The following is a 23,721-nucleotide window of genomic DNA, read 5'->3' as shown; positions in this document are numbered from 1 at the left end:
AAGTACATTCTAGAGAACCTTAAGGTTTACTTTCTTGTTCGGTATCTACGTTTTACGAAACAAAGGTAAGCGTTACCATTTGAGTTCTGAACTCAAATGATAGCAATGCCAATCGTTTGTTCAACTTCTACTAAAGATATAAAATAATAATATTAATAATAGTAGCAATAACATTAATCCCACCGACCTTTTTTTTAAACACATATACTCTTGTGTACGTGTGTCTTCACAATGAGCACCTGTCCCATCTATCTATAGCTCGTTTACTTATCGTTTTTACTTGTTTAATTTATCTCCAAACCCGGTGCCGCTTCCCTGCTATACCTAAAAAAAAATACCTAGTTCCGAATAACGCCTAATTGTGAGCTGTGGTAGTCCGCACCCTGCTTAAGGAATCTCACTCGATGTAAATATTTTTCGGGACACGTTCGTCGAACGATGGTCATGGATTTTGTTAGCATCCACTCTCCATTCCAACAGGAACGAAGGCTTACAAGTTGATTGTATTGATTTACCTGTCCCTCAACGACTTTTGAGCGGTAAGAATGCCAGCATGAAGAAAAACCGAAAGCCGTTCTAAAAACAATGCAATATTTGCTACCTGGTTTGATACTTGTTTTGTTACACGCGATTTCTCACAGCTCATTTACGGACAAACCGACGGATGCAAGTGTCGCCATCGGAGTTGGAGGACATCATTTCAATATGATGTGGATTTCTTCTCGCTCACTCAACATGTGTTATGTTTAAATCCTAACAGCATTGTAGCAATGCTTGCCTTACAATCTATCCCGACGTATAGATTCGTTCCTATTGCTAGGACAATATTGATTGAGAAGCTTACAGTAGTCGTGCATGGATTCCTTTTTGTGAGCGTATGTGAGGTGGGTTATAAGCCTTTTCCGCTATCGGCCACATTCCGGTTTTGACTCTTGGTCACATAAACAGGTGAAGAAAACTGACTTTGAGATGCACTTACGTTTTATGAAGCTTTCCCGGAAGCCTTTGGCCATAATATAATCGCTTACTTTTCCTTACCAAAACAAATTGTATTGCGAACGAACCAACGAACTAGCTACTCTAGTGCGCAAAATGAAACCAAGAGAAGGCGCTGTATGCGACAGATGGTGACGATCGCCTTCTCTCGCTTCTTCTCTTCCTTGTGTTACGTTACTGCTATCTACTAATCTAAGTAAGTAAATCACCGACTTGTGCGTGCAGCTCGCCGTTGAACTGCAAAAGGCAACCGACAGCACCGAAGTAGCCTTCGTGCTCCAGGAACAAGGCTTTGAGCGTTCCCTTCGACCAGTAATCCATCGCGTACGCTAGCAGCTTCATCGATATCGGATTCACACGCAGGAAGTTGCCCACGAACACAACCTAAAATGGTGTAACGATCCCATTAGCGAGATTGCTCACATTCGTTTGTCTCGATGCTCCACTTACCTTCTCGATCTTCTCATTACTTGCACACATGCGTGCGATCGAACCGATGTTGTTGGTGATCGTCACAAGAATAGCGTGGGCCAGATCCTCCTTGCTAACGCTCTGCCTTCGTTCCGGTAGATGCATCTGTCCGAAGCTGTCAAATAAAACACAAACATACCCGAGAGTTAACATTTGAAGGTAGAAAAGTAGCTGATCCCTCACCGAAACTTACCTTGATGCGACCAACTCACCGGGCAACCCGAACCGCTCGTAGTCGCCGCCGTAAATGTCTTTAACTAACTTATCTACTTTCTTATGATCACCCTTCGTCGCTAATTGTATTGCTTCCTCGAATGTTTCACAGCCGGTGAGCAGACAGCACAGGCCCAGGAATGTTCCGCCACCCAGGCTCGTACCGGAGATGCGCTTGTAGTTGTCCGGGCCACGCACCGCCAGCACCGATACGCCCGAGCCGACGTTCACCAGTATAAACGGGTACGGTTGACTAAAGTCGAACTTTTTCTTCGTACTACTGCATGGGCCCAAGCGAAAAGAAAAGGAAAGGAAAACGTTCGATTAGTTTGTCCAGGATGCAACAGCGGCGGTCAAGGGTGGCTTACCTAATCTCATTGGCATTCTCCCAAAAGTAGCATTCACATTTGTTGTGCGTTTCGGTAAACAGGATGCCCTTGATCAACGCGTCCAGCTCGTCGAACTTGGCCAGCTTCATGTTGACGTGCTGCCGAAAGTCGTCCTCGAACTTGAAGGCACCGCCCCCGGTTGCGCACACGGTCGTCACCAGCTGTGCCATGCCTTTGGATTTGGCGAGCTTCAGAAAGCTCAGCATTTCCGACGTCGGAAAGCGGATGAAGTGTAACGAGCCACGGCGGCCACGGATCACCACATCGTCCATCTGCAGGTGGCTGTCCCGGTGGCCGGTCTTGCCGTAGGCGGAATTTTTCGTCAGGTAGCGCCGAATGTTGCGCAAAATCCGAGCCTCCTGGTCCAGCTCGCCCGGTGTGATATCTTTCGGCTCGAAGTACACCAGCTTTGTCAACGTACCGCCAATGTCCATGCCGAACCATGGCATCGCTGTTACAGAAGAAACGAAGAAAAAAACACACACAATCCATTAGGTCAAATTCCAACTGCACACGAAGCAAACAGAGAAGATGAAAATTAAACTAAGCAACACATATTCAGTAACAGCATCCGCCCAAACCACACACTTATCGCTACCCCAGAATGCAACGGTGTTTAACATTGCTGCTTCTTCTCGCCGCATCATTCGGTTAAGGTCATTTTCTTACTCCACGTTCAAACCAAAACCAGCTGATCAAGATTCAACTGACCTCCGCGCTTCGATGATCACGTGTTCGAACCGGTGCCGCTACATGATCCTCCATCCACCAGCTTCAACACAACCGATTCGATTCGAATCCTTGATTAGGGTTATCGACAGTAGCTGTGAAATGGGACTGGAAACGTCACCGTTATCAGCAAGCTGTACCCGTCCGCCTTTACCGGTTGCCCGTAAGACGGAAGGAAAGGTCCAAAATCCAAATTCACATCCCCATCGGAGGAGACGCATGTGCTCAAAAGTCATTACCAAGGACTCATCGAGCGTCTAGACCCTTATCAACGCTCACTATTTCCAGCATTGTCAGATGCAAAGCGGTTTAGACACGATATGCACATGATTCGCGGCATGATTTTGAAAGACAAGCCTAGAACTGTAGCATGCGCAACAAAACAGAGGTGTGTTCTGGCCCCACGTAACCGGTTTTCGACGCACGTGCCCCTTTCCCGATCGGTGGTGAGAGTGAAAAGCAAACATATGGCACGAGCTGTGGACTGGAACGGACAGTCTGACTAGATTAGCAAGAAGAATTTCACCGAGCATCATCTTGAAGCGAAGGTTACTGGAAACACGTGAACATTTAAACGTTGTAGAAGAGTGTGTGGAGCGTGGCAAATTTTGTGTTTGACCAGTTTGAAGGATGATGGATTTATTATTGATTAGAAAGGTGAGATTCGATGGCAGCAATAGCAACAAGGAAATGAGAGCTTTCCCACCAGTTAAACAAAGAATTTGCAGTGTCCTGACATCAATCAATTGACTTATTCCTATGACTGAAACGCACACTACATCAAATACATCTTAAGATCTAATCTCCAATCTCCATTGGAGATCATTGGAGACTCGTGATTCTTCAGAGATAATTATGTGAACCCCATAAGTCATCAAAGGTTATTGCAGATATGATCTTCTCTAGGTATTCTAGGTATTCTCGGATCTTGGGAGATTCGCGCCTTTAAGAACGATTTATAAATCTTTATAGATTTACGAGTCTTTAACAAAGAATCGACTCATGCCGTACGAAGATCTTTACAAATGACTCTTTGGAAAAAATGCAATTGGTAACTGGTAAAATCTCCAAGGCAAACTCTACGAAATTAAACATAATGAACAGAGGAAAATTAAACAACGAATGAAAAGAATACAACAAATCTCACAGCAAGCGCATAAAGTCAACCGATATAACGCAAGCGCTAATGCAAAGACGTAACGAAGCGTAAGATAGGAACGATGCTTACACACTGGTCCCTCAATGGAATGTTCTGAAGAATCGGACCGGCTTTCGTCGGTCCATCGGGTATCGGCGGTCGCTTTGTTGGTCATCGTTTTTCGCGATCGTCGCCGCGTGCTTTCACCTTTGGTTTCCGAACCGGACTTACTACCGGTCGTCGTACCACCCGCTGCTGCGGGTCTGACCGTCCGCCGCTTGTGGCGGCGCTGTTTGCGCTGGGAATGTTGTTGACCACCGGCGGCACTGTTCACCGACGAAAGGCTAGACAGTATGGACGTAATCGAACCGGCCGACGAATACGACGACGTGGCCGTTGACGTGCGATGAAGTTCACGCCCACGCCGGTACGTTCTGCGGCTGGGTGAGGGCACTTTGGGACTGCTGCTGTTGCTGTTGCCGGCGCCACCACCACCATCACCACTCGCCCCGCTTTCCGTCGATGACATTTTGCGTCTCGGTTTGCGCACGTGGTGACGGTTGTGGGTGGTGGAATGTACGGCGTACGGACGATGCTGGTAGTGGGACGAAAGGACGGAGGGTACGACGGTACCGTACAGTAGCCAGCGTGTCACGGTACTAGAGAGCTGCAGACCAAGATTGTCCAGTGCGTCCGTCCGTGTCCATCGTTCTAGGGCCCGCTCTTGGCGCAAACGGATACCCCTTTCGATGCAAGCGTTCAGCGCCACCTGGTGGTGAAGTGATGAGATGATTGTAAATGCTCGTGTTAGCTCGCGAGAAAAGGTGGTTTTTTTTTCGGGTCAAAGGTAATTTGGAGAACCGCAAGGCTGCTAGTGTCTTATGTCGGTGGGATCGCGGATAGCAGTAGCAACAGCAGCACCTTCGGGACCTCTTATCGCACCCCGTTGGACAAATCCTTCACAGAGAAAGACACCTGATTATTGCTTAGTCCATTATCTACGTAACAAAACACACGCATCGATTACAAAAGCGTACAAAGATGGCGCCCATTACGCATCGATTGCTTAACTCCTCGGCCGATTCTACAACATTCGCGATACGGTGTAGCAACAAACGATTAACAAGGCAAGGCATAGCTCACAGGTGGTGCTACCCTATCGAGGTCGGATCAGTGTTCGCAATGTTGGCCCGTCGCCTGCCGTGCACCAATTCTGACTGTGTGTTCAATGAGTCCACTGCGTAACGTTGCCCACACTCGTAATTTTATCGACCTTGACATGACACGGCTATCAATGCCATGCACTGGTGGCTGGGTGTTAAACCGTTAGGTTTTCGTGCGTCTCGAAACGAATTCGCAGTCTTATCAAGGATGGTTTGCAAAATGATTGGCCCGTTAGTGTCAGGACGATAAGGTGCTAAGTAGCCGCTCCCCGGTAAACCCAGGTAGAGCAGTACCGATGCTAACCGTGTCCGGTCAATGTACAATCTTCTCCCCACTGTTGCTGATCTCCGCACCTTACGTCACCATCAAAAAGGAATTGTTTAGCAATTAACGAGTTACTTCAGCATCGCATTCGCCGCCATGTTGATGATGCGTAGTGCGAAAATAATATTGAGCAGCAGCAGTGTTGTGTGTGCCAAACCAATTGGTCAAGGTTGGGAAAGCACGTTTGCACAGGTGTAGAAAAGGGGATAACACAACAAACAAATGAACAAGCAAAAGCCCCAGAGTGCGAGGCTATTTTTGATCACATTACAAGGCACCCGAAGTGCTTCGTTTGATATTTTTGTAGACGTCAACGATGGGTGAGACGAGCAAATGTTTTGGTTTGTCTTGCAATGCAACGAATGCACATTTCACACTGCATCATCTCGAGTAAGATTAAGTAGAAAGGACACTTATGAGTTTTTTTTTAAACATGAAGTAATCATAATTATTAAAACATGTTGTCTCCGACCGAGTGATGTGACGTAAACATAAGGAAAGAACGAAAAATTTTTCGCCTCACTAAAACTACCTAAAAAACGTCAGAAAAAAAACAGGTTGATCACTCGTGATCTTTGATGAACTCTCATGTGGTAGACAACATTCGTCGGTACTTATCCGATTCGGCCATCAACCAACTTCAACGCGGGTTAAACATGACGCACTGTCCCGCCGGAACGGATTGTTTGATTTTCTGTTCCGCATACAGCAATTATGACGCTGTAAGCTGACCGTTTATCAATAAAACTACAGGCAACACGAGCCCCCCCCCTCCCACACACACACACACTCAGTGTTCCGGATGGAAGTCACCAGCTTTTTTTTTTTTGGTTCATTGTCACCGATTTGTTTACCGATTTTGTGCGATCCCCACATCAAAGAGCCTTCGTTGGGTTAATCATTCTCAATCGTCGGATATGGTGGTTTTACGATACACACATATGCAACGAGAGCCACGGGAAAAATGGCTGCTGGCTCAACATGACGCAAATGGCTATCGCTACGGCAAGAGACACGGTTTTTTTTCTTCTATCGGTTTGTTGTACCAGCACCAGACTTAATGCGATGGGAAACCATCGGAAGAGTGGTTGGAACATTGTGCGGGTAATTAACTGCGAAAAAGATACGTGATTGACGCGTGACGCGAGAACGCGGATAGGAAAACCGCCCTTCTGCACAGCGACCATGTACTGCCGATGAAAAGGGAACGAACGGCAACTACTTCAATGGGTTCTAAACACTAAACAAAATCCGAATTGTAATTGTAGCTGCGAACAACTGCGATTGTTTGTTGTTCCTTGTTTCGCTTGGGCAAGTGAAGTAATAAAAGGGAGTTTATTCAATGTGTGCGAGGTCACTGCGGTGTCGCGGGCAAATGGAAATCAGTTGCGAGTTCAGCTTAAGGTGCTTCATTCCATTCAAGTCGCTGGGTGCTTAAGGTGCGTCAATATTCTGGGCACCGGAAACGACTCGCGAATGAAATGAGTTTAGGTACCTTGAAAGCATTCATCTGTTTGTATTGTAACTGACACATCGACAACTATCGAAATGATTTATAAGAATTTTATCATTTTGAAGACATAATCAGCGTTGGGTGAATGGGATACGAGTTCTAGAATCTCACCTTTAGGAAAGATTCATATCTTTGTACCAAATAAAGGACTCTAATTCTCTATCATGGCGATTCAAAAAATCCTTGAAGACTTATCGATCAAAGATTGAGCATGATCAGTTTGCCTCTACAATACACCAATGTATACACTTGGCATATCCCAGGGATTGCTAGTCTTCAGTAGTATCTTTGAAGCAAATAATGGACTCTAATTCTCTATCATGAAGATTCAAAAATTCTTGAAGACTAAACGATCGAAGATCAGTTAGCTTACACCATACACCTTTGTATACACTAGACATATCACAGGTACTGCTAGTCTTCAGTAACATCGGAAAATTCATATGAAAGATACGTTTTACGAATATCTACAAAATATTCACTATAACAGTCAATCTTCGAGAGATTCATTAATCAATAATTCTTGAAGGTTTTGTGAATCTTAATATAGACTAATATCGACTAATAATAACACATCGACTAAGAGTCGACCAATGTTTGGACTGATTCTTCCCTGAAAATTCATGTGAACGACTCGAGACACAATCGATAGTTCCTTTGAAAATGTTCCCTCACACAACCTATCTTTAAAAAAAACGAAAACTACGCCATTCCTAATCCGGCAGCCTGCATCATCTCTTTGCAACCGGGTAATTATAGAATCAAACTTTCTCCGCCCGATGATCACCGGCGGAACTTTCCAGCTGCCACAATTGGCTCCGCATCAAAACAATCAACCGGGCACATCAGAAAACCAGAAATTATAAACCACAACAAACAACATGGGCTGGAAGTTCGGTAGGTATTGAGACCCCTCCCTTCCAATTCGCTAATGATTGCAACCTTTACTAACCGTTTCATTGGCCATCCAAACATAAATAACCCAAGCCCACCACAAAAGAGATGTCGGCCCGCACCGACACGACATACACATTCGACCAAGAGTTGTACATTTACTCGTTAGTGCTTCTGCATCGGTGATGATAACCTTCGCAATGAGAAGCACACACCATCTCGCAGCGTTTTTGCTGCTGTCGTTGTCTGGGATTGTGGTATGGAATCGGCATGAATTGGCAAACGCTGTGCCGGTTGAGCGATATGGACAAAAAAGCTCAACTCCAAGTTGCCAACAACGGGGGGCTTCTATCACCCGGCCGGTGGTGGTGGTGGTGTTGCTTCTAGACTTCACCAATAATTCTCCCCATGCGAACACTGTTTTGACTGGCGAAACTCGTAAGAGATTGCAGCAAACACCTAGGATGATGAGCCTCCCCGTACCAATCATCGCTTTGTTGGCAAAACAGCACATAAAGGAAGGGGTATTAAAGCATACGACACCTTCTAAGAGGAGGCGTAGTACCGAACGACCGTTCCGGGCTGGTTCCACTTGACCGTTGGCCGACAAATTTGTGAGAAACAAAAAGAAACAAAATCAGCTCGTAATTGTTGTTTATGGGGACATGCACACTCTCACACACATCCATTGCGTATCTTTTAATCTTATCTACGGTAGTGATTGGACGGGGATGCTTTTATTTAGCCACCCCGTGAAGCTACCCTTGCTTGAGGCATAACAAGACATGGCTGGCAGATTGTTACGTTTGCTGGGTGGTAGTAAATAAGTGAATGAAGCAATGGTCGTGCTGTGTGCTTCGACTGACCCATTCGACAAGCTTAAGAAGTTTGGCAAACTCCTCTTGAGATCGTTGTTTTGTAAACAAAGGATTGATACATGATAGGAAGGCTGTTTGTAACATCAAGTTATGCTGAAAGAGCTGATAGAACTGAAACGAAGATACCGCCCTGAGTGCTAGTAAATTATCGTCAAATTTGTTGGAGAACTTTAATGTCTAGGACTAGCTGTTTTGCTTCCGAACAACCTTCAAGATACAAAGCATCGACTTCGAGATCAACACATCAACTCAAATCCGGTTTTTAACGATCGATTGATCAAGCAAAACAGCAAAACAAAACAATCAAAACAAGTCGCTTCGTAGTACCTTCCTCAAAATATCCTACATGAAGATATATGGTCTGTTTAATACGGAAACCCCGGCCTGTGACGAGCCAGCGTTCAGAAAGGGACGATCACCACAAAGCACACGGCCATTCTGCAACGATAAGACCGCCATTGCACGTAGATGTTGAAGATCACGCCATTTAAAAGCCGCGCGCACACGCACACTCTCTGGACGTCTTTTTTTCTGTCGCCTCGTCAAAGTACAAAACCCACCGGTGCACCGGCACGGCCAAGGCAAACCGACTAGAGAGTGAACTAGAGTAATGAACTGAACTTTGCACCAACCTCCTGACACGCGACATTGACGATCGGTGTGCGTGTGTACGCGTATCATGGCACGCGGTCACAACTGTCCACCGCTGGGTAGCCGCACTCGCACATCCAGCCAGTAGAGTGGTATATAAAAAAAGGCCACCGACACACGGCACACTTCCGGCTAGGTCTCGGTGGCTTTGTTTCACACTGCTCGCACTGAGGCGTTGTTCTCCACCACGATCACGATCGTGGCGTGATGAGGATTTTTGCGCGCTGACCTACAAAACTCCTTGCGCGAAAGACTCCCTACTACTACTCCGGCTCCGGTTCGGTTCCATAACGTCACGACGAAGGTGTGTCGCTTGGGAATGTGCCGGCGATCATGTCACTTGGCCCCCCCCCCTCCCCTTTCTTATCGCACCTAGGGGGCTGGAGGGCGCATGCATACAGAGGTTAGAGTTGCTGGTCAAGATGGCCACCAGTATTACACCACCACTTTCGACGAGCGGTTTGGAACATTCGCGTGCATTTAACGCTCCAGTTCGTGCACACACATGTGGCCTTTGAGCAGCGAAAGTGCTACACACCAACCGCCCTGCCGGTGGAGGTGTGGTGGACATGGAGCCATCAAAATGGTCGGCATGCTAACGTATCAGAAGTCTAACCGTTTGGCATCAGCCTTGCCGAGGGAAACGCACGGTGACGGAAGATGTCCAGCGGAGAGTTGGAGTGATATTCGTACGTGAAAAGCCATGCCTGCAATAACTGACTGGTGTGGTGTAGCGTCATGTACTCATCCAAACTACCCCCAAAGCCCCCGAAAGCTACACATAACAACAAGGAAGCGAACTGAAGTCATGACCACCTAGACTGCGCTCTCTCCAATGCGCCCGCGTGTACAACACATACATACAGCCCAACATTCCGCAAGACGGTTACTAATGTGCGTGGTGCGTCGTGATGATGGCACTAAACCACACCGGAGGAACAGGGCGGGCGATCGCAGAAAGTACCGCCAAATTCGGTTACACAATGCTCCTGTAACGGTGTGTGATGGAGAGGCAGTATCAGGAGAATCGCAACATTGCGTGCGATCGAGAAGAGATGGAGTCATTGTGCAGATTTCACATACTTCACCACGATCTTCAAGCTGCACACACCCATGAACGGCAAGCGCTACAAGTGTTAAGACACACATACACATGGTAACTATTTAAGCATCAATGGCAAAAATAGAGTGGCCACCCCTGGTGCTCATGACTATTCGTTGCATAGCAACCAATGGCTGAGACTACATTCGCCATGTATTTTCTTCCTCACATCTCCCTGTGCTACTAAGATCGTGATTGTTTTCCGAAAAAGATCATTAAGTTTGTGCTTCTTGCAATGATCGTTTCGTGGCCTGTTGCTGCTACGGCTATCCCGAAGACTACCGACGACAAGACATGGTCAGCATCAATTGATCTGTTTGATTGACACCTACGGTGAAACTGCGAAAAAATCCTGCAACACGAACAAACCGCACGACTCCCGTGCGAATACACTGCCAGGAGATGACCTCGGGCGTGTTAGACTCGTGGCGTCTAAATACAAAATACACTCATAGACGCCTCTCGTTACTACACTCGTTTCTTCCACCCACACTCGGAACCGCGCACAGCAAGCAACACACGACTCGGTTAAAAATTGCACGAAAATTCACGTGTTTCATTCACTGTACACGCACGCACGAAGTACGCCCCACGACACGACAACTCCTCTCTCCAGTTGCAGCTCCCTCAAGCGGTCGAATTTCATTCACTCCAACGATGATGCGAACGATCATCCGATCTATCGCGCGATTGCTTCTTAGCGACACGTTCGCGCGCGCGTTGAACCGCTAGGATCCAGTTGTCAATAGAAACTGAAACACACTCTCCGCCTTTGGCGCTTGGTTTGCGCGGTTCGGCATTTGCTGTGCGCGATTATCAGCTTTTCTCCCGAGCGCGCTGTTCCAAAGGCGCAATCAAGCACGGTTTGGACAGCGCAGAGACCACATTACGCGCGCAGCACAGACACGACACACTAAAGCAGGTTCAGTTCATTCATACGTCAGTTCATTCGCAAACGGGCGGCGTGAACCCTTGTGCGGTACAGGTTGTGCGGAAGAACAACAGTTATTATTGGCACCCATTCTTGTGCAGTAAAGTATTACTATAGTCCTACTCTCGACATACTTAATACCAAATGTCGGCGCAGCAACGTCGCAGTTCATATGCGCCGTTCGATTCCCGTAATAAATCATTCAATTTTTAGACGACGATAATCTTTGTTCCCCATTATCAAAACGGCCTTTTATTGCGAATTTACCTTCAGCGATCCAGCGATTGGAGAACGATCTTTAATCATTAAATCAACACTAATTAATAAACGCGATTGACAACCGATAACCGATCACAAAACAATAAGAGGGTACAGAACACAGCAGATGCAAAAGGAATCGAATTTGTGATTGTGTTTAAAATTATCATCAACGCCATCGAACACCGCATACCACTTGAATAGAGCTTTACAAATATCTATTACTAATGAACAGCGATGCTCTAAGGGGTTTTTTGAGTCTTTTTTTACATCGTTTTCGATTGCATTACCTCCCGTCAAGGTTTATTGCAAATTTCAGTGTTCCAGCGTTTCCCAACAGGCAAGATAACCAACCTGGCGAGATAACAACCTGATGGGCGGTGGGTTAGAAATCTGCATGGAAAAATGTACACTCGGCTTGGTTTCGTGGAGTGGAGGGACACTTACTTCATAAGTGGATGTAATTTATGATTTGTGCTTATCAGTGAACTGGAAACTGGAGCGAGCTGAGGGCACAATTTCGCATCATTCCAGTACATTCGTTCCCGTAATCTCTTCAGTACGATGCAGCAGTACAATGAATGTATCCACACGAATGGATTGTACACGGTGATAAGCGTTTTTGGTGTTTTAAATCTCTCGGTTTTGCCACGTGCCAAATGTATGCCAGCATCAAAGATGGAGCGTATTGCTGAAGCAAAATCATCAATTATTGCTGCCCTTTGGTATTGGTTTTAGACAGTTCTTTCAATTTTCTCGCCAACCTCACATGTGTGCCAAGCAACGTACGATACGTTCGCTCTTGGAAACGGCATGCCAATTAATACGATGCCGACCCCAATTTAGCACATTCCGCAATGAGGATGATGAAGATTTCTTAAAAAAGAGTTGGACAATCAATACCACAAGAAAAGAAAACTTTCACTTACCTTTGCGTACTACGGTTGTGCTTCCTGTCGCTTCACTGCTATCCATGATTAATGTGCATTAATATGTGGCAGAATCCTGTATGATGGTTTACACGATGATTTGCAATCAAATGCTGCGATGTACGGTTCGAATAAAATACTGTGCTTGCTACTACTTTCAATACGGTACGGTATTTTTTGTTGTAACAGTTCTGAACACCACATTCCCTTGGGTACGGTACTTCACATCTGTACCATACGCGTGTCTCTCCTATCGTCTAACGTTGCACATTACGGGTAGAAACGATCACGCAGATCACTAGATTATCGTTCGCCACAAACGCAGTGAGACTCCAGGAACGGCGACGGCATTCTTCGCTGATTGCCTTCCTTCTTTACCACCAACCAGGTCGACCACCGCCCGCCAGACACATTAGCAGGTACGTACGTAAACAAACGGTTCAATCTTGTGCTGCCGTTTGCCAAACGGACGAAGCGCCGATGCTAATGGAGAAAGTTTCATGCAAATGATGCGATACGTCAGTTACCAGAGCTGACTGTAGATGTCTGCATTTGCTTCCATAAAGCGAACCAATTTGCAGTTTTGCTTGTACGCACTGCCACCGTGTTACCGCGCTCCAGTGATTGATGATGTCGAGCAAAGTTGGGCTAATATGGCGTTACGTTTCGGTTGGATTTTGAAGCTCCCACGTTCTAGGCCTTCGTACTGGAACACTTCTCGCTGGAATGCACACTAAATTCTTCTTTACTGGCGGCTAGAAACACGAAACACATTTCAAAACCAACTTTTTAGAATATTTATCCGTCTTTCCCTGTGCTTCGCTGAATAGCCATGTTTGTTGTGACAGTTTGCTGTCACACTGCATCTATATTGCGGGATTCAGTGTTGCACAATGGTATTGCACAGGGTACAACGGAATAATATTCAAATGGTAAAGTTATGCAATTACAAAAGTCGTGAAAAAAACAAACTATTGAACATAAAAACCCCACAAAAGCTATAATTTGTACCGGAAATGAATATTTGTTATTGTATGAATTAAATTGCTGACATGCGAAATGTCACAACATCAGGATTGAACCGTTTCCACGCGGTTATGAACCGGTTCGACTTTAAGCAGAGCAACAGATTGAACTGAACGGTTGCGTGCCGAAGCAAAACACTGCTTTTCCATATTATTTCTCGAATGGTACAGCCCTTCACGATGGCTGAGGCAGAAAAGGAATGTAAGAAAATGGAAATAGCCGTTCAACGTCATCGGAAAATGCTGCACTACGTGACGAATAAATGTGTGCCTTTGCTGGAATCTAGTAAGTATGGGTACGGAATGCCGAAGCGGAAAATATTCCACACGTAGATAATCGTGTGTTTTACTCGCAGAGCTAAAGGAGGCAGACGATAAGTCGATGTCATGGAAGGATCGAGCGCTGAAAGCAGAAGGAAAAATTTCCATGCTAGAGCGACAGCTGGAGGAAAAAACTAACCAGACAAATCATTACAAAAAGTAGAGTATTTCGGTAGAGCTCTTCGTTGTTGTCATTGGTGACTGATTCGCTTTTTTCTCTTTAGATTGTACGAAGGGCAATACCAAGTGATGATCAAGATCGGTTCCGTGATGGGAGAAATCGTGTGGAAATCTTTCAAAAGTCAATCGAATGTGAAAATACTAATACAAGCGCAGGAAACAATGCGAAAGTATTGTGCCCTGACGAAAGGCATCATTGAGTCATTTCTGCTGGCCTACGGCAACAATTTGCCGCCCCCACAATCTATGGAACACGTATTTGTGATATCGGTACTTGGTGCCATAACGAACCTGGCTGCGTACACCGAGGGTAGAGCATTTTTAGCACAGCAAGAAGAGGTGGTGCAGCTCATGAAAAAGATGGTGCTGAATCAGGAACAGTGGAGATTTCCTCACTTTCGCCTCATAAAGCGAATGGTACTTACGTTCGCGTACAACATGTCACTGGAGGATCCGGTCGCTTATTTCATGTTGAGCGAAGAAAAGCTTATCAGCGGTGTTTTACGTTGCTTGAACTTGAATGATGCTACGGACGTTGTAGCCGTTGCGGTGGCGATAATCTATCGACTACTGAGCACATCACTTCAGGCAGGGATACCCTCATCATTGCCAGAAAAGGTAAGGAATGTAAGGATGTAAGCATTTCACCGCACGAATTGACTAATCTTGATCTGCTTTACAGATTCCGTGGTCTATGATAAAAACGATGAAGAACTCGTCGGACAAACAACTGGGAGAAATAGCTACGAGTCTGCTGAACGTCATGGAGTTTTCGGAGGCTACTTAGTTTTAACATTTCATACCCTTTGTAAGCCATATTTAGAACTAACATATTTGAAGCATCCGAGGGAGGGAGAATTGAACAATATACAAAGATTATTAGCGATGCTATAGTAATATGAGTAGCAATCTACACAAAATTGTTTGCAACGGCTCATTTGAAGCAAACGAAATCAAATGACGAACGTGTGATTGTGTGAGTGAAACTGGCTGATTCGAACTTTGTGTACAGCGGTACGGTTCTATCGGGAACTGTCAAATGTTGTAAACAAAACTTCCAAACAAACCCACAAAAAGCCGCACGCATGTGTTCAGAATGGATGGTAAATCTAAATTTTAATACATTTTATTACGGCCAGGTACTTCTTATATTGTATATCTTTGCAGGTCCTACGTTTATGGTCAATTTGGTGAAACCGGAAGAACGCGATGATTTCATTTATGCGAAGAAACATTATATGAGCCTAGATGCCAAGCATTACAATAGAGCAAACCCGAATGATAAACCAAAACAGCAAAAGAAACTTTCGCGAAAGGAGATTAAAGAAATGGGTCTATACACTTTACCACACGATACGGTAAAGTACAAAGACGCATTGAAGCTACATAAGATGTGGTGCGGATATTATGATACACTCTTCCCATCGGACCAACTACCGGTCGTGACAGAATCTAGATATAATACTGTCGTGTATGTAGTAGGTAGTTAGTTTTACGCAGCGTGTTAAGTGATTGCTATTCTTTACCCCCAGGGCTAGCTTGCTGAAGGCAGACTATCATGGAGCGAAAATTCACATCGTGCGATCGAAACAGTCCAGCGTAGTAGGAATGAAAGGAATCGTAGTACTGGATACGAAAGGAACCTTCAAAATGGTGTCGAAGGACAACAGGCTACGTAGTGAGTAAACAGGCAGCATTTCCTGTGGGCAGAATTAATGAGGTTGTGTATATTTGTTTCTCTTTCAGCCATACCAAAAAATGATTCTCAGTTCGAGGTTACCATTCGCGACAAGGTGATCACAATTTTCGGAAAACATCTCAACGCTCGGCCCGCCGAACGTTCTGTGAAAAAAGCAAAAACATTTGCTCTTCCTGATCTATAAAGGAAACGTGATTGAACATCGAAACGGTGCACGTCAACTACTGTTTAGAAGAAATTGGGAACATTCTCATTTTTCACATAACTTTCTTCCTAAAAAAATCATGCAAATTATTGTTAGCATGCACTTGGTAAGTTTAGTCAAGGAACGATGCATTTACTACTTTCATACGAAGGAAATAAACGCAAAGACATTGCCACATTGAATTGAATTGAGTACTGCTTGCGCTACAATCCAATAGATGTCGCTTTTGTATGTAATTTAAAATTTCGCTATTTTGGATTTACATTATTACAGGATGATAACAATTACAAAGCAAGCAACAGAAATTTGTAAGAATCTCATACTAACCAAATAATAATATAAATCATAAAATAATGCTTGTTTATTGTCTGCGGTGTAATTATCAAATTTTATACAACACACAGCAGGAGCGGATTTAAAATGATGTGGAAATATTGAAAACCATAACTATTTTTCAATAATAAATTTGAAAAAATGCCAATAGATAAAATATTTCCATTGTCTATTGCTGCTTCTTTTCTTATCCAATCGAGGACATCTAATGGTCAGCTTTCTGTTTGTAAGGCAGCAGCAATATATCCCTGTCCCACACGAAAGGTAGCAGCAGCATCGGAAGTAGCAGCAGATAATGTTCGTTCGTATGATTCGATTGTGAATCCATTTTCCACAAACGACCGGTCCTCGGTCGTGGAGAAAAGATTCAAAATCGATGCCAGTGTGGCTGTGCGCTCAACTCAACGAGTGCAAGCGTTGAAGCAGGGGCCGGCATGAAATTGAGTTATGCTTGGGCATTAAAATTTTATCCTTCATCTTCCGTTAGAAAATTGAAAAGGGGATTTGCCACTTTGAAGTAGTGAGCAATTTTCTCCCACTGCCGGTGCTGAATGGATCACACCAGAATGGTGCATGGTATGCTTTTAGCCATACTGCCGATGCTCGGCTAGGGTCCCGGGCGGGAAGTCATCATCGCCCCGGACACTACGGATCGCAATCAAACGCTGTCGCCAGGATGTGCCGTCGATTAAAAGCAGTCACCATCGGTGGTTCCCGGTGGGTTGTGGGCCTGACACATCGTTCAGCCAATGTGCTCGATAATGTGGACGGCGCTCTGTGTTCTCGTTCGTTTCTCGAGGGCTATTTATCGTGCAGTGCGCACCGTGCAGCGTCCGACCGAGCCGCGTCGGATTCTTACTACACGACACTGTTCCCCGGTGACACCGGCGGATAATGTAAAGCCGTTATTATTATTTTGGATCATCCCTTTGAAGAGTGGCACCCGAGACTGCTACTTCAAAGGACATTGCAAAAACATTGTGTGGGGGAGGAGCGTGTTGTGGATCCGTTGATGAAGCGAAAGCGGACAGTACGTACGATACCTCTGTGCGTATCGTTGTCGGCAGCTTTTTATCACATTTGAAATCTTCCCATCACCCCGTCCGGAAGGGGGTCTTTTGGACACTAACTCGAGGACATTCAAAGGCATTCGAAGGTGAACCAACTAAACGGCTAGAACGAAACGGCTTAACGAAATCCCGTTTCTCAATGGTTCATCAAATCCAATCACCGAGTCGAAATGGAGATTTCGTTATTAATTCCTCATTAAGCGTCGGCATCTTGGTAACTGTCCCTTTGGGAGCAATTATCGAGTAAAAGGGTGTATGCCGTCTGTAAGGGTGGCGAATCGTAAGATGATACTTACCCGGGCTTGATCTGAAAGAATGAATACGTTACACCGTACGGGACGGATAGGTATTTTGATTGGGTTGCGCTTGAAAAGCAGTGCCTGTGATTAATATAATTTTGCTTCGGAAAAGGATATCCCAAATTGAGTTACAATTAATAGTGAATTATTCCGGGTTTAGAGTTTTTCGTCTGGAATTGGGATTCGCTCTGGTACGAATACGAAACAGATTGTTAGCCATATTTTCCACTTATTTCAACATTAGTGAGAAGTATCATTGTTATTTATCGTTGAGGTTTGGAAAAAAGCGAGGCTTTTTAGACTTTAATAGTACCTTCATTAGACTTAACACTAGTTTGATTGGTGTGGTTTCTCATGATACAGCAATGATAGGCTCTTAAGGATTATAGTTAACAATATGAACTCAGAAAGGACACTTTATACCTATGTTTTCTTCACTGGAGAGATGAAAGTCACCACAAATTGTCCGTAAAGTTTTCGGCGGTGGTCAGGAGAAGAAAATAAGGTTAGGTTTTGTAGTTTTTTGGGAACTTTTTGTTCGACTAATCCGAGCACTTTATTCATTAATTCACCCAACCACATTATTAAATTTGAGCATACTCGTATTAATGTGATGTGATGTGATATGGAGTCATTATTTAATCGCAGAGTTTCCTCCAGTTTTTACAACTATAATGAAGTGTTGTTTTACTTTTACTAAGTGCTAAAGTTTTATTTTGGTTCGTTTTTATTTTTACATTAGCTCTCGCGAATGAATCGAGAGTACCTGAAAAGCCGTCAAATATGCTGACGACAAACCCAACCGTTAAGAAAACTCCATCGCAATCAACCGTGAGTCATCCATCCAGTGGTAGTGAGCGAAAAAAAATCTGTCACGGAAGGATGCGCCCGTAAATTGAATAGCACTTCTGGAATCCATGAACTCGCCCGACTGCAGATCGGTAGTACCGGGGATGCTGCGTTTTATGCTAGCAACACAACCTTAACTTCCCCCCCTTCCCCACTCCCCCTACTCCACACCTACAGCAGAGAGCATAAAATGCCCGACAAGGATGTGCTGGGTCGCGTGTGTATTGGTGTCGGTTGTGTCACTATGGCAACACACTCAACGTGTCAAGCGTTCGGGCGTTCGTTTTTTTTTTTTTGCGGTGGGAGGGTTGCTGTTGCTGCCATGTTTGCTTAGTTTGTTGGATGGCATCATGGTGCTCACTTTCCTTTCCCGCTCCTCTCCACCCCAAAACACTGAGGATACATAGCGCCACACGAGATGGCGGACGAAGCGGACCGGCCGAAGTGTACTTTCGGCTTATTCGCGGCAAAGGTGACTGCGATGGCGCCGCATCGCATTTATTTATCTGGTAAATATTTTAGCACAGTCACCATCGTACGCCACGGTGGCAAAAAGTACGCAAAAGAGCAGCTAAGGTAAGAAATTTATGCAATCGCAATCGGAAAGCTGACAGAGTAAGAGAAAGTTGAACAAAATGGTCGAATGGTTTGGTTTGTTTGATATGCTGTACGCAGTGGCAAGATAAGGATGATAAGAAATGACAAAGAGATTTATGATGAATTTAAGAAGCGAAGCTCAAACAACACACAAATAAGTAAGCGTTAAAATGAAAGTTTATATAACAAACGAAAACTCCAATCCTCACTGAAATGATAGAAATATCATGTGAAAACATAAAACATGTGAATTTCGAAATAATTTATTGAACAATTTTCAGTAAAAAAATAAATCTTCATGCCACAAACCGTTTTTTTACCTTTTTTGTGATTTACTCTATTGAGTATGTTTGATTTTATACTCTTTTTTCTGGTTTTAGTAATAATTCATTTTCTGCTCTGAGTTTCAACTATTTAGATTATTCTTTACTTGTACTTTTGCTTGTACTAAACTGTACTAAAATTTGTTTTGACATTTTAATATCTTAGTGTTCTGTTTTCGATGTTGTTATGACACAGCGACAGCTTCCTGGAAAATTACAACCACTTTTTTAATGCCAACACCATTCTTCGGTTGCGGTACAAATTTTGATTCTGTCGGGTGGCTTGCTTCCTTTCCTATCGCTTGGCGGTACTTTGTGCTAACCAAACGAACCGACGACCGAGTGCCCTGTCGGGGGAAAACCTTGAATGTCCTTTTTTTTCTGTTGTTCATCCCGACAGCTCTCGTCCGCTTGTTTTCTTTCTTTCTTTTTTCAGGCTCTTTACGCCAACACGCTTCACTTCCTTTCCCGATTTCACCCCGTAGTATCCGGTTTCACCCCGACCCCGAGTGGTTCCCTAATCCGAGGGTGAAAGGAAAGTCAGAGAGGGGAATAAAGAAGAGAAGGATGAAATGCGCACACACACACACGCACACACCCGTATATCTTGTACCCGTACAGGCGCGATACGCAGTGTGGCACAAAGTTTGTCCCCGGGCGCGACAGAGACGTTGGCGTTGTCGCTCGTTGGTTGGTCGGTTTGTTTGACTTGGGCCGTCGGTGTGTGTACAGGGAAGTCGCACCCTATCTTGGGATGGCGCATAACGGTGGCGTGTTGTGTCACCCTCAAGGCAACGCCATTATGTTTATGTTGCTCGATCTCTCCCTTCGCCGCGCCGGTCGGTTCGCTCCGTCTCAATGCCTCGCACGTTGCGCCGTGGTTTGAGAATGACCTGCGCTTCTCGTTCTCGGAAGCTTGATTGCTCCTTTTCCATCTTTTTTTGTATCGCACACAAACACACAGACACACACACACATATCGAGTTCGAGCTCGCTCTCTTACGTCAGGCATTGAAAAACCCCGCACAGAGTGAGGAATTGCTTGTCCTCGGGGTGTGCTTTTCATTCGACGTCGTAAAGTAAAAATGGAAGACAGTAAGACAGGGGCACACGGACCATGACGGATGTGTATATAAGCACACCCAAGCACACTTACAGCTTACCACCATGGCGACACACACATCTTCTGCTGCGGAGCGTACCGGAAGATGGGCCAAACAACATTAAGCGATGGGAGTTATTTGTCAAAGCTTCTGGCGTATCTCTGTGTGAGAGATTGAAATCGAAATTGAAATCAATGACACTAGGCTGGTGATGAAGGAAGTGGACGAGAGTGTGTCCTGCTTCTTTTTTTTTGCTTCATTCCCCTGTTGTATAACATCAGTTTTGCTGGGGACAATGTGACGCATGAGTCTTATGTACCGAAGGACACACATCCTTGTGCATATAAGTATATATGATGAAAACATCTCCCGTCTTTGCTCTTGCCGGTTCTTCTCCGTTCGCCCTTGGGGCTTCCTTGCGTGAACAGAGAGCGTCCCCATGCTGTCGTTATTAGGACGCTGCATTATTCAGAGGGGTTTTTGTTTGCATGGAGATTCAACTGGCAACTTCATATCGTATGAGATCGGAGCGATGGAGGTGCGGTGGACGAATAATTTTCTTCCCATCCAAAACTCGCCATGGCGTCAATCTTTGAACGTCTTTGTTTCGTGTTTGACGCCGTGATGAAGATGAGTGTGGTGGCGGGACAATATGGTTACAGTGTTCTCATCTTCCGCCCGTGCCAAAGAGTGTTGGCTTTTACACACATGAGCACGAGCAGCACATAAACTGCGAAAGGATACTCACACAAATTGCGCATTATCAACAGCACGGGCCCGGGACCGATGTGTGTGAGGAACATTCATGCCGGTCGGTGACAAAATTGTTCATGTATATCAACGTATCGGTCCTCACTGTTGGTTCTCCGGGGTTCCCTCACTGGTAAACGTGTGTTTTAAAAGCTTTCCATTTAGTTCAATTAATCCATCGCAGTCCGCTATCTCGTCCCCATTAGCCCTTCTGGTCCCTTTCACCGTTCCAGCGCACTTTTCTATCCAATTTGGTAATTTTAAATGTGTGCGTGCGAGCAAGAGAGGGAAACGCTGCTAATGTTGGTGTGAGTGAAAGCGAACGTTTTGAGTGGTTTGTGGGCGGCAGTGGATGTGAAGCGCTAGAAACGCGCGGCGAGAGTGAGAACATATTTGATGGAGGCGCCTGGTGATGGAAGTAATAAAAGTAAGATTAACTCCGTTTTTCGCTCCGTCCCCGGGCCCCAAACGGCAAACGCGGGTTGTGTGCGATGAAGTTGCGAAAAGCTTTCCCTAAATCGTCACTTACAACATCACACATACACACGCATGGTTAATACTTTGCTGATTACACACAAATGCTGTTAGCGGGCATCACCTCATCCACCGTCCATGGTTGCCATGGTTGCTGGGAGTTGTCAGCCTTTTTTTCTCCAAGCACACCTTCTCACGGGTAGCTTTGACTCATCACGAAAAAGAAACATAAAACAGACATATACACACCACCATAATTACGGGAAAGTTGGCATCGAAAGTGATGTGTAGGTCTTTCATACACCCCATTACTGTTTTTCCGCCCGGGTGGTGAGTTGGGAGGAGCATTTTGTTTGGCAACGGCAAACCGCACGGTGTGCTTTACGGTGTTGGATTTACACTTGGCAAAGTGTTCGGCGAAGGATGAGTTTTTCTGTAGAAGAGGGGGGGTGCTATTCCTAGGTGGAAAACTTTTCCTCCCTTATGCCGTCGGTCGGATGGTGTACGCAGCAAGCGGTACGATATAAAATGAACCTCAGAAGTCTATGTACTTGTTGTTTGTGTGTATTTCTTGTTGCTGCTTCACATCGTTATTGTTTTATTTCTAACGATTTCAGGCAAACTTTCAAATATCCTTAAGAACATAGATAAGGCATATCTGTTGCTTTTAGAACAATTTTTTTATTTAACTTTTTCGTTCGTATTATAACATAATCACGTTTTTCTTCTAGCGCTATATTAAGCATTTTTTTACCGGTTTAAGGGCATTTGTCAGCAAAAGGGTGTAAAAAAAATAATGGAAATTTTCTGTTCATGAATCAAAGTAGAACATTTTATACTTCAATTACAGACAGAACGCTTAGCATCAGCATTTAGTGATGTAGGAACAAAATTGGAAATGAATTTATTCGAAATGGAAGTGGCCAAGGTTCTGCGCCAAGAAGATGGACACTTCGGGGACCATCTTCTATAAGTCAATCCAGATCCAGGCATAAGCTGATGACATTTACGGCTCTCCTACGTAACGGATACTTACCAACGGATTGAACAGGCGGCAGAAAATCTCGGGTTGGAGATTAACGAGGCAAAAACCAAGTTGACGATGGCACCACCAGCGGCCCTGCTAAAACATCCTAACTTACACAACGGGTGACGTACAAATAGGTGAGCGCTCTTTCGAAGTCGTCCAAAAAAACCTATCATGGGTCAAAAGTCAGCACCGACAATAAGCTCAGACATGGAAGCCTAAGGAAGACAGTCTAAGGAAGCTTTTCCGCTCAAAACACCTGTCGAACCTGTATAGTTCCAGTAGCCACATACGCCACTGAGACATGGATTTTGTCCTAAACTGACGAAACCCTCTTGGCCACGTTCGACAGGAAGATGCTCAGAAGGATTTTTGACAATGACGACAATTTAACTGTCGTACAACGGAGTAGACTCGCCAGGCTCCGATGGGCTGGTCACGTCATGAGAATGACACCGGACGATCCAGCCCGTAAAGTCCGTTTAGATCGTCCTCATGGACAGAAGAGGTCTGGTAGGCCCAAATTGGGATAGACTGATGGCGTTGATGCGTCCGCCGGGAAAGGCCGGGATAATGGATTGGTAGACGAAGGCACTCGACCGTATGCATTGACCGAGACCTGCAGCAGGACTTCGAAACGGTTGTAGCGCTGGATAAGTAAGAAATTGAATGCTTTTCCATCAAAACATTTAAGGCCCAAGTCTAATAGTAACAGCCTAACAGTAGAATCAAAAGGTATAGTAAAAGTGAAATGGAGTCTTTCATTAAAGACTCTATTTATCAAATTAGAGATTATGAGTTCCTTCAGTATCAGCAACACTTCATTGCTCAGTTTAAGTCGTTTATGATGTGGTTTGTAGGTTGCAAAGTGCAGGTAAAATCCAAA

At 44.9% G+C, this 23,721-nt stretch overlaps 3 protein-coding genes across 3 annotated transcripts; 2 read left to right on the top strand and 1 right to left on the bottom strand.

The window, feature by feature from the left end:
- Positions 1-1,177: 1,177 nt before the first annotated feature.
- On the bottom strand, positions 1,178-4,465 carry LOC128710160 (pantothenate kinase 3). The gene is made up of 5 exons (XM_053805201.1): positions 4,027-4,465; positions 2,049-2,520; positions 1,661-1,960; positions 1,447-1,582; positions 1,178-1,380 (listed from the first exon to the last, which is right to left on the bottom strand). The coding sequence occupies exons 1-5, from the start codon at positions 4,463-4,465 to the stop codon at positions 1,189-1,191; spliced, it is 1,539 nt and encodes a 512-aa protein (XP_053661176.1). The 3' UTR covers positions 1,178-1,188.
- Positions 4,466-13,785: 9,320 nt separating this feature from the next.
- LOC128718431 (uncharacterized) lies at positions 13,786-14,893 on the top strand. Its single transcript, XM_053812057.1, has 4 exons — positions 13,786-13,891; positions 13,962-14,085; positions 14,151-14,724; positions 14,789-14,893. Exons 1-4 carry the CDS (start codon positions 13,786-13,788, stop codon positions 14,891-14,893), a joined length of 909 nt encoding a protein of 302 aa, XP_053668032.1.
- A 309-nt stretch (positions 14,894-15,202) lies between these two features.
- LOC128718430 (ribonuclease P protein subunit p29) lies at positions 15,203-15,989 on the top strand. The gene is made up of 4 exons (XM_053812056.1): positions 15,203-15,209; positions 15,274-15,577; positions 15,639-15,784; positions 15,853-15,989. Exons 1-4 carry the CDS (start codon positions 15,203-15,205, stop codon positions 15,987-15,989), a joined length of 594 nt encoding a protein of 197 aa, XP_053668031.1.
- Positions 15,990-23,721: the final 7,732 nt, after the last annotated feature.

Source organism: Anopheles marshallii, chromosome 2, assembly GCF_943734725.1.
Source record: "Anopheles marshallii chromosome 2, idAnoMarsDA_429_01, whole genome shotgun sequence".
NCBI classification, from domain to species: Eukaryota; Metazoa; Arthropoda; class Insecta; order Diptera; family Culicidae; genus Anopheles; species Anopheles marshallii.
The sequence above is the reverse complement of the archived record's forward strand: the minus strand, read 5'-3'. Positions and strand labels throughout refer to the sequence as shown.

Bases quoted from the DNA above. Each gene is read 5' to 3' on its own strand.
- LOC128718431 (XM_053812057.1), top strand. From the start codon at position 13,786: ATGGCTGAGGCAGAAAAGGAATGTAAGAAAATGGAAATAGCCGTTCAA. The intron at 14,086-14,150 runs GTAGAGTATTTC...TTTTCTCTTTAG, and splicing joins CAGACAAATCATTACAAAAA to ATTGTACGAAGGGCAATACC. The intron at 14,725-14,788 runs GTAAGGAATGTA...TCTGCTTTACAG, and splicing joins CCTCATCATTGCCAGAAAAG to ATTCCGTGGTCTATGATAAA.
- LOC128710160 (XM_053805201.1), bottom strand. From the start codon at position 4,465: ATGTCATCGACGGAAAGCGGGGCGAGTGGTGATGGTGGTGGTGGCGCC. The intron at 2,521-4,026 runs GTAAGCATCGTT...CTTCTGTAACAG, and splicing joins TTCCATTGAGGGACCAGTGT to CGATGCCATGGTTCGGCATG. The intron at 1,961-2,048 runs GTAAGCCACCCT...GGGCCCATGCAG, and splicing joins GAGAATGCCAATGAGATTAG to TAGTACGAAGAAAAAGTTCG.
- LOC128718430 (XM_053812056.1), top strand. The intron at 15,578-15,638 runs GTATGTAGTAGG...CTTTACCCCCAG, and splicing joins TCTAGATATAATACTGTCGT to GGCTAGCTTGCTGAAGGCAG. The intron at 15,785-15,852 runs GTGAGTAAACAG...TTTCTCTTTCAG, and splicing joins GAAGGACAACAGGCTACGTA to CCATACCAAAAAATGATTCT.